We start from the raw sequence: 15,932 nt of genomic DNA on the forward strand, positions 1-15,932 counted from the left end.
ACTCTACGACGGAATACTGAATTCGTCCGAAAATTCTGTTGAGGCAGAATTTGATATCAAACGTATAAATATGTGTACGAATTACTTTCTAAGGGAAAGAGAGTGAAACGAATGAAAAGAAAACAAGAGTAAGGTTTGAAAACTGAAGGATTTAAGTGTCGGGCTGTGGTCCAGTAGTTAGTGTCTTGTGGTGGACTCTTGAGTCAGAGTTTCTCGGTTCGAATCCACTATACCACATTTGATACCTATTTTTAATAATCAGCCGATTGGGGTTAAAAAATTATGAAATTGAAGTATTTTTGTAAATAATAAAAACACACATATTTATTTTTTTTATTATAAAAAAGATGAAAGTCTGAGCATCCCAGGGCATTTAGCTGGCTTCGTTTAGTGCCAGGTCGTAAGCCCTAGGATGCTCAGATCTTCTTTCATATAAAAGGGAAGAACGATATATGTTTCATATCAAGTTGAGATACAACTATTTCTATTTGAAAAAAAAATAAGACTTACCCCGCGTGTAGGAACATGTAGGTGAAGAACCTCCACACCTCCGCCTTCTTGTCCGGCCTGTAGATGAACACCGAGTCTATCGGCACTGGACCAGCCAGGGCCGCGTGACCCGTCGTCACCGTGTAGTACGTGAAGAAACCAAGCTGCGGACAAGCAGAGTGACCTTTATAGGGACAATCGTCATCTAGATCTCGCGGGCGTGCAGCCAGACTAGGATGCTATATCGCCCGGTCTATTACGGTAGTTATGCATCGGTCGGCATTGCACCACGTGAAATAATTAATTAAAGCCGCATTGTTCGATTTGCATGGCCGGGAGCACGCCACCTGCGCTGGCTGGCGCAAGTCCGCCCTTGAGGAGGCACGCCGCGTTTCACCCGCATCGGACGGTAATTAGCGCCAATTAAGCGAATTTCGAGAGGAATTCAAAGCAAACGTGTAATGGCACTAATTCCCCGACCCGTCCAGATTGATCCGCGGAGGTTACACATTTTCCGCCGCTTAATTGAATTATTAAAAAATATATAATTACGAATTTGACGCGAAGCCCGGTTTGCGCTCGTTTTCCCACGGTCGCGCACTTACAATAAGTAAATTACTTTGCCCAAACTCCTGGCAGGTGGTAATTTACTATTTCATTTATAACCTTATTTTAAGCGAAGATATAATCCGCAATTAAGAGTGCAATTACGTGGCGAGTAACGGGTGTATGTATACAGATGATATCTGCCACGGAGTCGAGCAAAAATCCCCGGAATGCAACAATGCGCGAGCTAAAACAATACGTTTTCTAATCTGTGCCGGAATGCGAAATTTCGCCATACGTTTTGCGCTGCTGAACTGTATCGAAGGTACAAATTCGTTTGCATTTTCCGTTTGAGAATAATAACAATTATTATTGCGAAATATTCACGACGACCATGAAACGAAACCGCGGCTCTCGCAGTCAAACACGAAGCATTCTAGGGCGATGCGACGGTACAATACAATGCGAGATAAATTAGGACATAAACAGAACACCGGGCCGGCAGTTTGAGCATAAACTGAAACAATGCTAGCATTACTTTGAAAAATCAATATTTTCACAAATACACATTGCGATAAGCTCCCATTATCTACACGAAGTACGTTTAGTATGCAATGCGAATAAAGACTACAATATAAACGATTGCCTCGCAATTGTACCGGAGGATCTTACTAACATATTAATGCGAGCCATTGCCGAGTATATGATGGGTTCGCAGTTCTCGTAGTAGGGAAAATGAGAGTTTATGCATTTTCTTTTATTACTTTGAGTGCATCTTGTATAAATAATGGATTCTCTGAAAGCTCCGGGAAACATCAGGTGTAGCTATTCGTAGACTTTTACTACTCGCGATTACTCTTCTCTGTGATGTAAGCGATAAAGAAATCCCCAACTCCATAGCATCGAAAAAAATAAGCAAGTTTCACAATGTGATTTTTATATAAAAATATTAAATAACAGCCGAGTTTTCTTTATTTTGAGTAATTTGTTGATATTACGAATTTTACATATAAACGAGGGAAATTTCCTAAAATGTGGATAAGAATCAGTTAAATTTACTTATTAATCGAGTTCTGTATGCGGGTGCTTGTATTTTGTCATGTTAATGCATAAAGGAAAAGGAAATTCATTTTAATAAACATATTTATTAACAGTGCACATAAACACGCGAGCGCTATTACAACAAATATAAGGTATATGGGTAATTTTTGAAAAAAAGAAAATGATTATTTTAATCCCATAGAGCCGCTTAAAATATAGTAATGAAGGTTATTGTACAAAAAAGGAAAATAAACATAGTAGGAGTGAAACGCCGGAGCTATTGTAATATTGAGTGAAAATGGGTAATGAACGGGCACGAAAAACAGAGTAAAATAGTGTATTGACCCTCATCGAGTATTTGGTTACTGGGAAGGCTAAATATCCGCGGGGTGGATACTGAAAGGGGGTTAGGTTTTCTTGAAAATTTATGAGATTCGCCCCTTTCCCCTAAGAGAAGCCTTCAATAATTCACAGCAACTGGAATTCAAGCGAAACTTCGATTTCAAACTATACTAACCAATTTAATTTAGTAAATTAAAATAATCACGTGAAGGAAAAATAATCACAAGTAATGCGAAGCATAAAGCTGTAATAATTATAATGAAATAATTCGGGAAGGAATAATCGGATTTGACATAACGTATAAATCGTTAAAATAAACAGCACTCATACGTTCAGGTTGATATAATAAAATACCCCTAATAACGCGATAGAAAATGAAGGCTGTAATATCTCGGGGGTCATAAATTAAGGGAAATTTTATAGGCCGATGGAAATCAAAGAGTCGTGAAGCGGAGCCGAACTCTAGAAGGGGTAGAAGGCACAACGCTAAGGGTTGTTGAACTTCCCCATACACCGCTAAACCTCGATATTAAACTTTATATCGAGAGTCGAGATTACACACACGTGGAAAAGCGCCAATTTCAAATTATTACACCCGAACTTTGACATAAGGAAAAACACTAAGGGTTAAATGCCGATAAGCCGCCGCAATAAAAACTTCAAAGAGTACCCACCCTATATTTCAAACAACAAAAGTAATTCAAAACATAAGTTATACCGTTTTCAATAATATGTATAACTCTCTTTTTTTGACATTTCCACATAGACGAAGAGGAATATGGAAGTCTGAGCATAAATGCCCAGACTGATGAAGAAGAATATTGAAGTCTAATGTCTCGACTTCGGATTGGAATCCCGGTAAGAATCTTTAGCAAATTTATCATCCCTTGACCGCCATGTACACCATAAAAGTTACATTAATTTTGAGATAATTTTTGAACATTCAAAATGGAAAACCTAACTTTTCTCGATGAAAATGGTAGATACTGCTATAATTTCTTAACAGAACTCAATTTTATTCTCAAGAGAGAAAACGGTGCAGTATTTCGAAGAAAACGGCTAAAACAGTTCTTGGTACGATTGTTTGCTTAATAGGCTCGGGTTTATGATTCGCTCATACCAGAGTCGCACAATAAGGTTGGTTAAATGCACTTAAGTATTCGAATAGGATAGATATGCTAAATGTATAGTTCGACATGATGAATGCGAAGCGCTGAATACTGGTTTATGTGAATGTGGAAAACATATTGAGACATCAATCAAAGTCGTTGATATTGTAATACAAGCAATAAATCCGGTAGAGCGGAACTGGATGTAAAAATGTGAACGGAAATGATATTTCCTAGTGAAAATGTACACATTTTCCAAAAAGAAATACGATAAAAACGATTCCAACTCACAGTTTAGTAACAAAAAACAGACGAAAATTTATTTGGTTAAAAACCTATGTAGATAAATAAAAATTAAAAGTTTTGAAATATCTTAAACTCGTGAAATTACAAGGCTAATAAAATGAGTATATAACTTGTAACTTTTATCTTGCATAGTTCCACATCGCGACGTATCCACTAACAACATTTAATAAGTTCATTATTTACGATACAGTACCCACGCACCTCATTCGTGCTTAAATTTATTTATTATTTCATGTTTTTGGGTTTGCAAAATCGGTTTGAAATGAATACTAAGCGTTACAGGCACGGAAAAACGGCATGGAGGAGATTTTTTCTCTAAATTTTTGCATGCAAACTGGCTTAGTTATTGTAACAATTTGCACGCCACGTCACGTCTAATTACTTAGGCATTTACATAAATTAATACGGCGAAATTGGGGTACAAACACGACGTACAAACATCACACTTTGTCATTATTTTTATTTGTATTAATTACTATTAAAATTTAAAACACAGCAAAAATACTGTTACACCGTTTTATCAAAAAATATGTAAAAATACTAAATATCCAATGATATTGAGTACTATGACGTATCTCGCCATAATTACTGTAATAGTTTTTAAGCAACAATTTGTGAATACTTTTTACCACTCTGAAGATGCTTTATAAGGTAAAAGCGCTTAGTGATCATTTAAAAAATAAAAATAAAATAAAACTATAATATTTAGAATTTTTAAACTATAGAATGTAGAGTTAATTATTATCATATAAAAAAAATGTTTTTATAATAAAATTAAAAGAAATTTGAAATCTTATGACTATATTTTTTATGTATGTACTTATCATTTAAATCGTAAAAGTCAGTGAAGAATGTAGTTACCATATAACTAAAATAGTTGTAAAACTAAGGGAATTTCGTTTTAAGATATCAAGTCCGGCTCCATGGAATACAGTTATGACGCTTAATATTATTATACTAATTCAAAACAGAAAAAATAAGAAATAAAATTAAAAAAATATTTGGATCATTAAATCTTAAAAATATTTTACCTCAGAAACTAATACACTCCACTCCGCAGTATGTCACATATTGAAAAAAACATTTAGCCAGCAATTCAACATCCCTCTATTGAGTTTTACAGATTATTACACAACTTTATAATATCTACTGGGTACAGTCTACAAAAGAATGTTAAATGGATAAAAATGATTAAAAATCATCATAATTCATTGATTTTTGACGTCAAATTATATTTGAAAGTAAAAAACTAGAAAAACAAACATAAGATTGTTATCTACGAATAAAATGTGAGGAGGGTTTAAAATGTATGATGATATGCCAGAAAGTGTGGAAGATGAAAGAAAGCTGAACGAATAAGAAATAAATATTTTAACTATGGTAATTATTATAATAAATTTTGTAAACGTAACATTTTACATGATACAAATAAGTAACAGAAGAAAACAATAAAAATAATAATTATATTTTAAAAAATTATTAAAAAACATATATACTTAATAGTACTTATACAATATGTTCAATAATTAGTATTTTATTATGACAATCATTTATTAGAATAAATAAGATAGTTAAATATTAAAACTACTACATTTACATAAGTCCACGTAATAATAACACATGAAATTTGAATTAATTATAATTAAACACATATTTAAGTCCAATTTTTGACCGTTTCAACAGGGTGGCAATACAGCTTAACAGAAATACAAAACATTCGACGGAAATGATTGGTCATAAAAATGCAATAAAAATATGCACATTTCTAAATAACACCCATTAAAATATCTCATTAAAAGATGGCAATTAAATTAACAGTCTAAACAATACAACGAATAAAATTAGCATATTTGTTTCAACGGTAATAATTAGGCAATAGTTGGCACTGGCCAAAAAAGAAATATCAATTAATTCTTACGAATTAACAAAAAAATTAAGGCTGTTAAATTTGTCTAATTTCAGTCTAAATTTTTCGTCTCAAATTCCACACAACTCTCAGCAGCAAACAAAGCCCACAGTTTTGTCTCAAATGTTATATTTTCCTCAACAGGATCGTCGCAGCCGATGTCTTGTGAGTTTAATAGCTTTAAGTGATCACACGCGACACTAGTGTTGAATATTTTTTTCAACTCGCGGTAAAACGACCGGAAACAAAGCTAACTTCGTTAAGTTTAACTAGGCGCGTCCGCCCCCCAGGCGCATTACAACTGAAGAAGAAAAAAACTTTAAAACAATACGAGATCAAAGGAAATGGTGAATGATGAGATATTATGTGATCAAAGTAGACAATGAGATTTTATACGTTCAGGAGTCTATGTATAATAATTATATGTATTGTTGTACAAGAGAATAAAGGTTAGAGCTTAATGTGCTATTTTTATAATTAGCTCTTCGGCTCTCGTTAATGGTAAGACAAGAAAGAAGGATTCTGCCTTTTAGCTACAAAAAATTGCAGGTTCATACACTGAATTGAAGTATTTGTACAATACCAATACTAAAAATAAAATGTAATAATTTAATTGCCCACATTTCAAGCTAAGCGAAATAGCGGAAACTGGCATGACCTGGGTGGCGTTGTCCATGATAGAAGGATCTACAATCTGAAGACGAACAGAGCAGACCTCAACAGTCTACAAAGACGAAGTTGGGATGGAGCCAGGAAGAAGAAGCTATTACAATGAATTTATATCTCACAGTCGAGACTCATCTTCAGGTTTTTCTCCTTCTTTATCCATGTTTGCTTCTTAGATGTAGCATATGCTGTCTCAAAACTTTTGGCTTTTATTGGGCGACATTTCCAGAAATCTTGATATTTCTTTTACCAAAAATACATAGCTATAAAATGGTACTGCAATCTTTATTTTTATTACTACTAGTCTCGCATACATAAAAAGCCAAATTAAATGATTAATAAAGAATTGACAAACAAAAATGATAAGATACTAAGGCTTCATTTAAACACCAACGAAAAAACAAAACACGCCGAGAACCCGCAAAATAAATGTTGATCCGAATACAAAACATTTCGTTGTATGATAAAGCTGTACACAAAGTTTCAGCATTCTTATGATGACATTTGGCGCAACATTCAAATGGAGCGATTCCTATTAGGTAGATTGTTGCATTAGTAGAACACGGGCTGTTCGAGGATCTAAATCTTGCCCTGCGCGTATCGCCATCCGGAAACAGATGCAACCCTTGTGAGGTATGCAGCGGGAGAGACAAATTGCGAACAAAACATAATTGCGATGTCTAAATGTGTCTCCTATTATGAAGGGTAGTATGTTACGGGACTGACAGGAGATTGGTGTAAAAGATTATTAAAGATTCTCAAAGAAGAATGGTATGAAAACATTTTGAATAAGAGACAAAACACTTAATTTATTTAAATTAATTTAATTGAATTTTTCGCTGGATGGAATTGACTGACTAACTTAATTTTTGGCTTCAATACATTAAAATAGAAGCATAAAATTAAAATTAAAGTCATTGTTTCTCTATCTATTCGCTCCACGTGTCCATTCCACCTTAATAATTTTTCTTAATATTTTCTTATGTCCCTACTTTGGTCTTACATTCCCTTATAATATTTTCATTTAGAATTCTGTCAAACAACGATTCTCTTCACAGTCCACTTCCTTTGCTTATTCCACATTTTGCTTCCACACGTCATTGCCGTCCATATATCATTAAAACGCTCTTGAAATGACTTCTCACGAAAGCGGCGCTATATAAATTGGCCATATTTATTATTACTATTATGTTGTAATATTATTTTGTAACTGAGAAGCCAAATAATTTGAAAGTTCAACAACATCTGTTCAGCCCGAGAATCAACATGTGCATAAATGTTGGCTCCCGTTTCGTCGAGTGTATTTGTTTTCATTCATATTTTTTTTGATCTTCCGTATCCGAGTGTGCAATATTCTCTTCCCGCCCATTTAGAGTCTTAATATATTCCGCCATTAGCCCCCTAGGAATCCTCACCACTCCAGGACATGTGCTGCCACTCCGCATCGCGCCTTCGCGCGGTGTCGCCTTTCGGCAGATGATAGCGAAAAAAAGGCGAGACAAATCTCGGTAGACCGAAAGCTTATTTGTGTTGTTTCTGCTAATTCGCTCGGAACATTGAACGAACCTTAATGGAGGTTATTATTGTAAATGCACAAATGTAAACACACGACCTTTAGTTAAAAGTACCAGCGAGATATCCAATCAGGGTGTTTTCTCTGACGAAAAATATATCCCTCTACTACAAGGTACTATTCAAATAGTTTATTATATACATACTTTCGAAATAGACAATATTGGTGTTTTTTTAAAAATATATTATTATCTCAAAATAGATGGAGAAAAATATGGAGTCTGCGTATATTTACAGGGCTCACGGCCTGTCTTAGACTGATTTGTAAAAAAATATGTCCCTCTACTACAAGATACTATTCAAATAGTTTATTATATACATACTTTTGAAATAGACAATATTGGTGTTTTTTTAAACAATATTTTTATCTCAACATAGATGGAGAAAAATATGGAGTCTGGGTTTATTTACAGGCCTCACGACCTGTCTTGGACTGATTTGAGTGATCATACATAATGATACACGTGTGACATTGGGTATTCTACCCATGATTGACGATCACACTACTCAAATTTCGGAAGTTGTTTACAAATATACGAGTACATATACTAAAATTGATATTTTCATTCACATCCGAAAGGGTTTACTATGTATCGATTAGTTGCTTGTAACGTGAGCTGACCGCATGTTATCGGACATCAATGTCACATTCTCTATAGTAACCACAAACGCTTTATAAAAGTGGTATCATTTACGTCTTGTTCCGTTCATAGGGCTTCTTCCTTCCTGTGTTATAGAGTGCACAACAAATTCACATTTCCTTTCTACTCTATGCTTCACTTATACGCATTTATTTTAAAAAGTAAAAAACAAACATTATTTTTGACATGTCGACATACTTAGATGAAGAAGAATATGGGAAGTCTCGGCATTTACAGGGCCTACGACCGTTATAGGCTGGTTTAAGTGATCACTTTACACACGTGTAACATTCACCAATTCTACCCATGATTGACAACCACACTACTCAAATTCTTAAAACTTCTAGATATTTTGATCAAGCTCGAAACACAGAATGCGAGAGTTCACTAGAGACATCTATGGTGGGACGAGGAAAGCTTTTATGAAGCAGAAATTATATCATTTGAATGTATAGTCCAAATCCTGGATTATATTCACATACTTAAAGAAACGCTTGAAAACATCATTTTCCATTTATTTAAGCTTATAATTTGACCAGTTAATTTATTTACAACATTCTGAGTGTGAGTTTTTATTTTATCAAGGTTTAATGTTTTATATAATTAATGGTATAATTGTCTTTTTTATATTTCTTTTCAAGATTTATATGTAATGGGCATTAATTTTTTTTCTTAAGAATTTTTATATCTTCTTTATTTTTAATTTCTTTAGGGAGTTTATTGAGTTTATTTATTTTCCTATAATTCAATAGTTCTGTCGCGTAATTTCAGGAAACGAGATGGTATTCTTTCCCAAATCCCCCGCAAGCGGTTCTTTTACCTTCCGTCTTGCGGTGGATTATAATTCGAGTCTCGAGGGAAACCATAAAAGTAGATTAGTGGCTTATAGAAAGGGTGAGGGGTGAGTTTCCTTAGTCCACCGGAGCACTAGTGAGCCGACCTGCATTGATCCGCAACACAAATTCCACACGGCTCTGGAGAAATTTACCCCAACGACTTGATAAACCGCTTCCAACGAAACATGAATAATATTTTTTTTGACATCTTAACATGAGATGAAGAAGAATATGGAAGTCTGGGCATTTACGGGGCTTACGATCGTCATAGGTAGGTTTAAGTAATCATTTGACACACATGTAACATTCACCAATTGTACCCAAGATTGATAACCACACTACCCAAAATCTTAGAGGTTCTATATACATATACCATATATGATCTAATTTCGAAACATTGTTCTTGAATCACTAGAATTTCACTAGAGACATCTATTGGTGAGATGAAAAGAAGCTTTTTATTGAGCAGAAACTCTTTTCTTAGTATGCGAGGTCCGAATCTACTAACTTTCAAGAATTTGAGTACTGTGGTTGTCAATCATGGGTAGAATTGGTGAATGTTACACGTGTGTAAAGTGATCACTTAAACCAGCCTGTGACGGTCGTAAGCCCCGTAAATGTCCAAACTTGCATATTCTTCTTCATCTATGCTGAGATGTCTAAAAAATATATAAAAAATTACTCCTATAATTGGAGATAATCCAGTTTTGTGAACAAGTATTTCGATACACTCAGAATGTTGTAAACATAAATAATGCATCACTTTTATTTATTGAAACTTTATTGCAGTTTTCTAAGAAATAATGAGTAGACAATTCTGTGAACTATCATCTCGTATGATTAATTATTCGTACGGATAAGATCTGGTGGTGGCTTTTGTATACCTACCCTGCATGGCAGATGCACAGAACGCATCAGTCGGCCGCTTGATAGTTTATTTTCGGAGCACGTGCGAGACGCTTCCTTCCCTGGCCTATCCTCACTTCAGGTAGAGAATATAGGCATATTACATCAACACTTTGAGATGGCTGATAGGACTGCAGTTGGTGATAATTAAATTAAAATTATCAACCTTATTAATACAGCTTTCAATTGCATGGAAGGTTGAATAACAGCTGAACTCGGTTTTAGATTGACAACATATAGTAAACGAGATGTTCAATTTGATTATGTATTGTTATGATTTATACATATGTGGAGGTTCTCACCAAAACGTTACATTTCCTTTATAAATGAAGTAATCAGGAATTCTAACTTGTAATATTGGTTTCGGTGCGATTTAATGATTTCATATTGGTTTAACACAGGATTGGTCACGTTTTGTGCAACTTTAATTAAGATTTCGATAGAATACAGTTAAACAAACAGATTTGAATTGAAAGGATTTTTTGTGCAATATTGGAAATATAACTTTTTATTGAGGACCTCCGCACATATTTTATACTATTTTCAGGTAAATATAGGCTCTGATGGACATTATATTTATTGTGGCAGAGTGGGGGGTCAAACCTTGAACTACTGGCCAAAAGTCTGCGACAATAACCATGAGACCCTTAACATTGGGTAAGGGTCAGTGGAGATGCGTGAATGTGGAAGAGGCGACGAATGTTTGCAAAGACAGAGTGGTGTGGCGTTCTATCCAGTCTGCCGACCCCTGCGGGGAAGCGGCGTAATGGTTAGTTAGTTAGTTTATATATACAAATACGTATTACTGACGTGTGTAATGCCGTGTAGCGCGAGTGGACGAGAGAAGAGCGGGAGTGAAGTGAAGGGAGGGGGGGGGGCGCCTCAGCACGTGCGGATGCCATTCATAAATAAATAAGAGAAAAAGCAAAATAAAAATTGAAGCGGGAACACAACACGGGAAGTGTAAATAAAAACAAGGATAAAATGAAAGCAACACTCTGATGTTGTGTACATATCTACCGACACACTCATCTTCAAATATAATGCACTTCTCACACACGGTGCGCGATGATAGACAACTTTAGCATTTTGTAACAAGGCATAAAAAAAATGTATGATTTTTTTTTATTTCTTTATCAAATGTCATGTTTGATACCTAAAATACCCTATATTAAGTATGCGCCTAATGATATATGTAATAGTTCCAAAAATTGGAGTAGTGTAGTTGTCAATTGTGGGTAGAACAGTGGTTGCACGTGTGTAAAGTGATCACTAAGCCAGCCTACGACAGGCCATAAGCCCTTTAATATCCATATTTCCATATTCTTCTTCATCTCTGTTGAGATTTAAAAATATAATCACGTTAAATAGTGCAAACATTTGGTTTCGTATTCCGTATTTCTATCTCCTAATTAATATGTTTGAAAATTTGACATCGAAAACATAAGCTGGAAAGAAATACAAATCGACAAAGTAACGAATACCATCATAGTCGGATAATCGAATAATTAACAGTTTGCCATAAGTCACATCTCTATAAAACCTAACCCAATCACTCTAAAGCAAGTGAAGCGAAAAACCTGAAAATATTTTTTTTACTCAAAATAAAAAGGCACGATGAGTGCAATCTAGATATTATAGATTAAGTATGTAGTTTTTCCAGTTTTGAACTTACATCATAACATTTAGTATGCTAACCTTACTTTTATGTTATTCAAAGAATTGTACACATTTTGATGTTATTTTTCGTCAAAACCAATAAGCTCGAGTGAAGAGGTAAAGCTACTTCTATTTAGTTGAGTGCACTTTACTGTAAGAATATAGTCAAACCAAACTGCGATATATAAAGTCAAGATAGTATACAGTAACGTAATAATGTTTGCCATCAACGAAGGGGGGAGGAAGAGAGAGAAAAAGTAAATAAATAAAATGTAAGCGGATTCAAGATAAAGTCATAGCAATCATATATGGAGGAAAAAGTGAAAAAAGAAAAGATGTCAGCTCAAATATTCTTAAGGGGGAATTCGCAGATTTCGAATTCAGACCGCGCAAGAGGTCGGTCGTGAATCCGTGCGTGATTTGAAAAAATATATGTCGGAAGTTGACTTTTTTTAGAAAATATATGGAATTTTTATCGTTTTTTTTTTGAACTCCATAACTTTCAATAACTCTTTCCTTTTAAGAACCATAAGCATATGTATTTCGAAGAAAAAGTTTTTTTTTTCAATACAAAAATGGTATTTGAAGCAACAAATTCAATTACGTAAAATTTTACCTGGGTTCAAAGAAAATTAAGTTTTGATTTATCATATATCGGGCCTTAACTGATTGATTATTATAATTCTTTATTCGCTTGAATGTAAACAAGGGTAGTAAACTGAAAGCATTTACCTTCCGACACAAAAAGGGGGTAAAGTATTAGTAAATGGAATCGTACACGATTCGGTAATTCCACCACGAATCGTGACATCAGAGCTACAAAGTTGGTAAATTGAATGTCATTACATGGGCTAGATGGATATTGCATATTAACGTTATGGCGTGAGGGTGCCGAGCAAAGTGCAAGGGTGGAATGAAAAATGCTCTCGGAAAAGGTTATATGGCTATAAAGGAACATGGCCAGTTTTGGGAGTAAATTTCGTGACGAATTCAACATTACATTACATCCATCTCTTCCCATATCCTCATATTTGGAGAGAGCAGATTGATTTGGACAAGTAAATTATTTGTTTCGTTAATTGATTCAGAAGTCACTTTGTGGAAAAAGCTATACATTTTTAATTGAATTTTTACATGGTAAATCCACTGTTTCTGTTAAAATCTATTATGACACGTGTTTCGATGCATTCCGCATCATTTTCAAACACCTTTTAAACTCTAAAATTTAGAGGTCCATTTAAAACAATAATTGTACAGATATCATATTTTATAATACAACGTTTACAGAAAGAAAAATCTTTAATAAAAACATCAAAAGGACACCACTCTAAAATTTAGACGTAGCTCCACATACGGTAAATGAAAATGATGCGAAATGCATCGAAACACGTGTCACAATAGATTTTATGAAATAGTGGTATTTACAAAAGAAAACTTAAATCGAAATGGTTACATTCTTCACATTTAGGTCAATAAATACATATAGGTTTTATTCACATTGTACGAGTATTTTATTGGTTATAAGTTGTCTTATCTTAAACCGAGTCGGGTGAGTTACGAACTGAAAATTTCAAAAATTTATCCATATTTCGTGATTATAAAAATAAATTTAGCAAGACTTATTTCATTCAGTGGATGAAATAAACCAGAGAATAAATAATATAATAAATCACAGATAAGCGAAACAATCAGAGGCAGAGAGTCGCCTGGCATTACAGAAACCACATGGTCGCCCCTTTCCATCCCCATTTTATACATTTGATATATGGGCAACCCCGGGGTGACCTTCCCCGTTGTGGCTGTCTGGCCGGGGCGAAAGTAAATCGAGAGTCATCGGTAACTAGAGAAGAGAGAGAGGGTTTAAATGTTTACTATAAATTGTCGAGGGCAAAAAAACAAGTAGAAAAAGACATACCTCATACATGCGCAGTGGCATATTTTCTATAGCTTACCAAAAATACAAGAAAGTTCGAAACGTTATTTAATTTTATTAATGACCGTAGCCAATTTGTTCAAAATATATTACGTTGTTCAAATGAACAGTATAACTTATTTAGTAAGGAAAGTTCATTTATATGATTAAATGTAGCTGGGATGATAATAATAAACACAGTAAATAAACGGAATATAAAGTTTAAAAAAATGGATCGTTACAAAAGTATGACAATTTAAATTTCTAGGTTTAACATACATATTTTCATATGGTGTACCTACATATAGTCACATTTTGTATACTGTATTTAATACTTTACCATAATAATAATAAAATAAATATGAAATTATTATTGTTCTAGGATCAACCGCGCGGATACCGAAGCCCGTTAAGAGTGTAAGCGGAAATCCAAACAGGGGTCAATTGATCGATCAAAAGCCACTACCGGGAGGGAGGATTAATGGGAAGGGGTGGAAATAAATCCCCACAGACGTGCACACAATCAAGTACCGTGAAATCGACAAGGAACGGAACTGTTAAAAGAGTGAACGAACGGCTAGAAGGAAATTACAAAACGTTTCGAATTGGCAAAACCAAAATTGAAATCGAACTGCAAAATATAAATCAAATATCAGAAAAAATCGCTATGAGTGATGTGAGTTATTTTGTGATTGATTTTCTAGGACCGTGAGATAGAATTCAGTGAAAAACATGATCCATCAACAAAGTCACTTATGATTATATAATGAAAGTATTTTTGAACATTATAAAAATATAAAAATAAAATAAAAAATACATTGTTTTTAGACACTTGTTTTGTACTATTCAAATACAATAGTTTTCGTGAATTTTGTTTTCTTTGGGCATGCGTTACGAAACCGGATCGAATTTTTATACAAAATTAAATTGGTTAAGAATTGTTTTATTTATTACTTAACTGTGCATCATTGAAAAAAAACTTTTTTTACATGAGTACATAGCAAAAAACGGTTTCAGTAGACAAAAAATAACTAATGGGGGACTGAAAGTCGATGGAAATGCGCGTAGCGCGCGGGATATTAGTTAGAAGAGCGCCGAATCGGAAAATTGGAAAGGCTCGATAAATTGAGATAAATGCACTGATCGCAAGTACCTACCTCCAAAAAACCGTTTTGTACCGTACTGTTACTTACAAGTATGCTGGTACAAGTTTATTTAGCAATACGTTTCAGTAAAATTATGAGCATAAAAAATAAGAAAAATTTGTGACAATGCCGAGATAAACATACAAACATACATAACTTTACAAAATAAAACGACTTTGTTTTTAACCAATTTTTGCAGAAAACGGTTGGAGAAAAAGTGATTAAAAAAAAGTAGTTTTATATTATGAAGTTTATAAAATGTGCCACATATATCGCTCACTCCTTTCAAGAACGTCATAAATAAAAAAAACTTGATTTTTCAGGAGAACGTTTTAAGTTTAAAAATATAATACAATGTTATAAAAATAAATATCTAGCCACGTATTGAACTTTTTACTGTGCAACGGATCTTTTTAGGTAAAACCTGGAGGTTTGTTCTCCATTTGAAAAATATTTAGTATATTTTAAAAAATAATGGAACAATACTTTTTCTTCAAAATGCAAAAACAACACTTTCTGCCCTGTAGCGGGTAAATATTAAGTTAAAAATATGCCACTTATGCTGGGAAATAGTACATTTTCTGGGCATTCCGAAAACATGCACAACTGAAAATTGACGATTTTTTATTTATGACGTTATTGAAAGGAGTGAGCGATATGCTAAAAACATTTAAAGAATTGTAAATAATAGTTTAAAAACAAAATATCCACATTTTTGCCTTATGCTAAACAAAACACTTCAGATATTTTAATAAATAAGCGGAGAAATAAATTAACATTTTCTATTAAGAAGAGCTGGTTTTAGCTCTAAATATAAATTATTATAAGAATAATTTGGCGGGTTAGTATCTAGGTA

General features: G+C 33.9%; 1 protein-coding gene across 1 annotated transcript in view; it reads right to left on the minus strand.

Annotated features, from left to right (window-relative positions):
* LOC148309343 (rhomboid-related protein 3-like) overlaps positions 1–15,932 on the minus strand; it is a 289,455-nt gene that overhangs the window by 12,973 nt on the left and 260,550 nt on the right. The window contains exon 7 of the mRNA XM_088260221.1: positions 511–653. Within this exon, the coding sequence (XP_088116347.1) occupies positions 511–653 (143 nt within the window). The remainder of the gene's footprint in view (positions 1–510; positions 654–15,932) is intronic.

The sequence above is a fragment of the Brachycentrus maculatus genome, unplaced genomic scaffold (genome assembly GCF_059751285.1).
Source record: "Brachycentrus maculatus isolate JH-2025_06_01 unplaced genomic scaffold, ASM5975128v1 h1tg000129l, whole genome shotgun sequence".
Classification (NCBI taxonomy): Eukaryota; Metazoa; Arthropoda; class Insecta; order Trichoptera; family Brachycentridae; genus Brachycentrus; species Brachycentrus maculatus.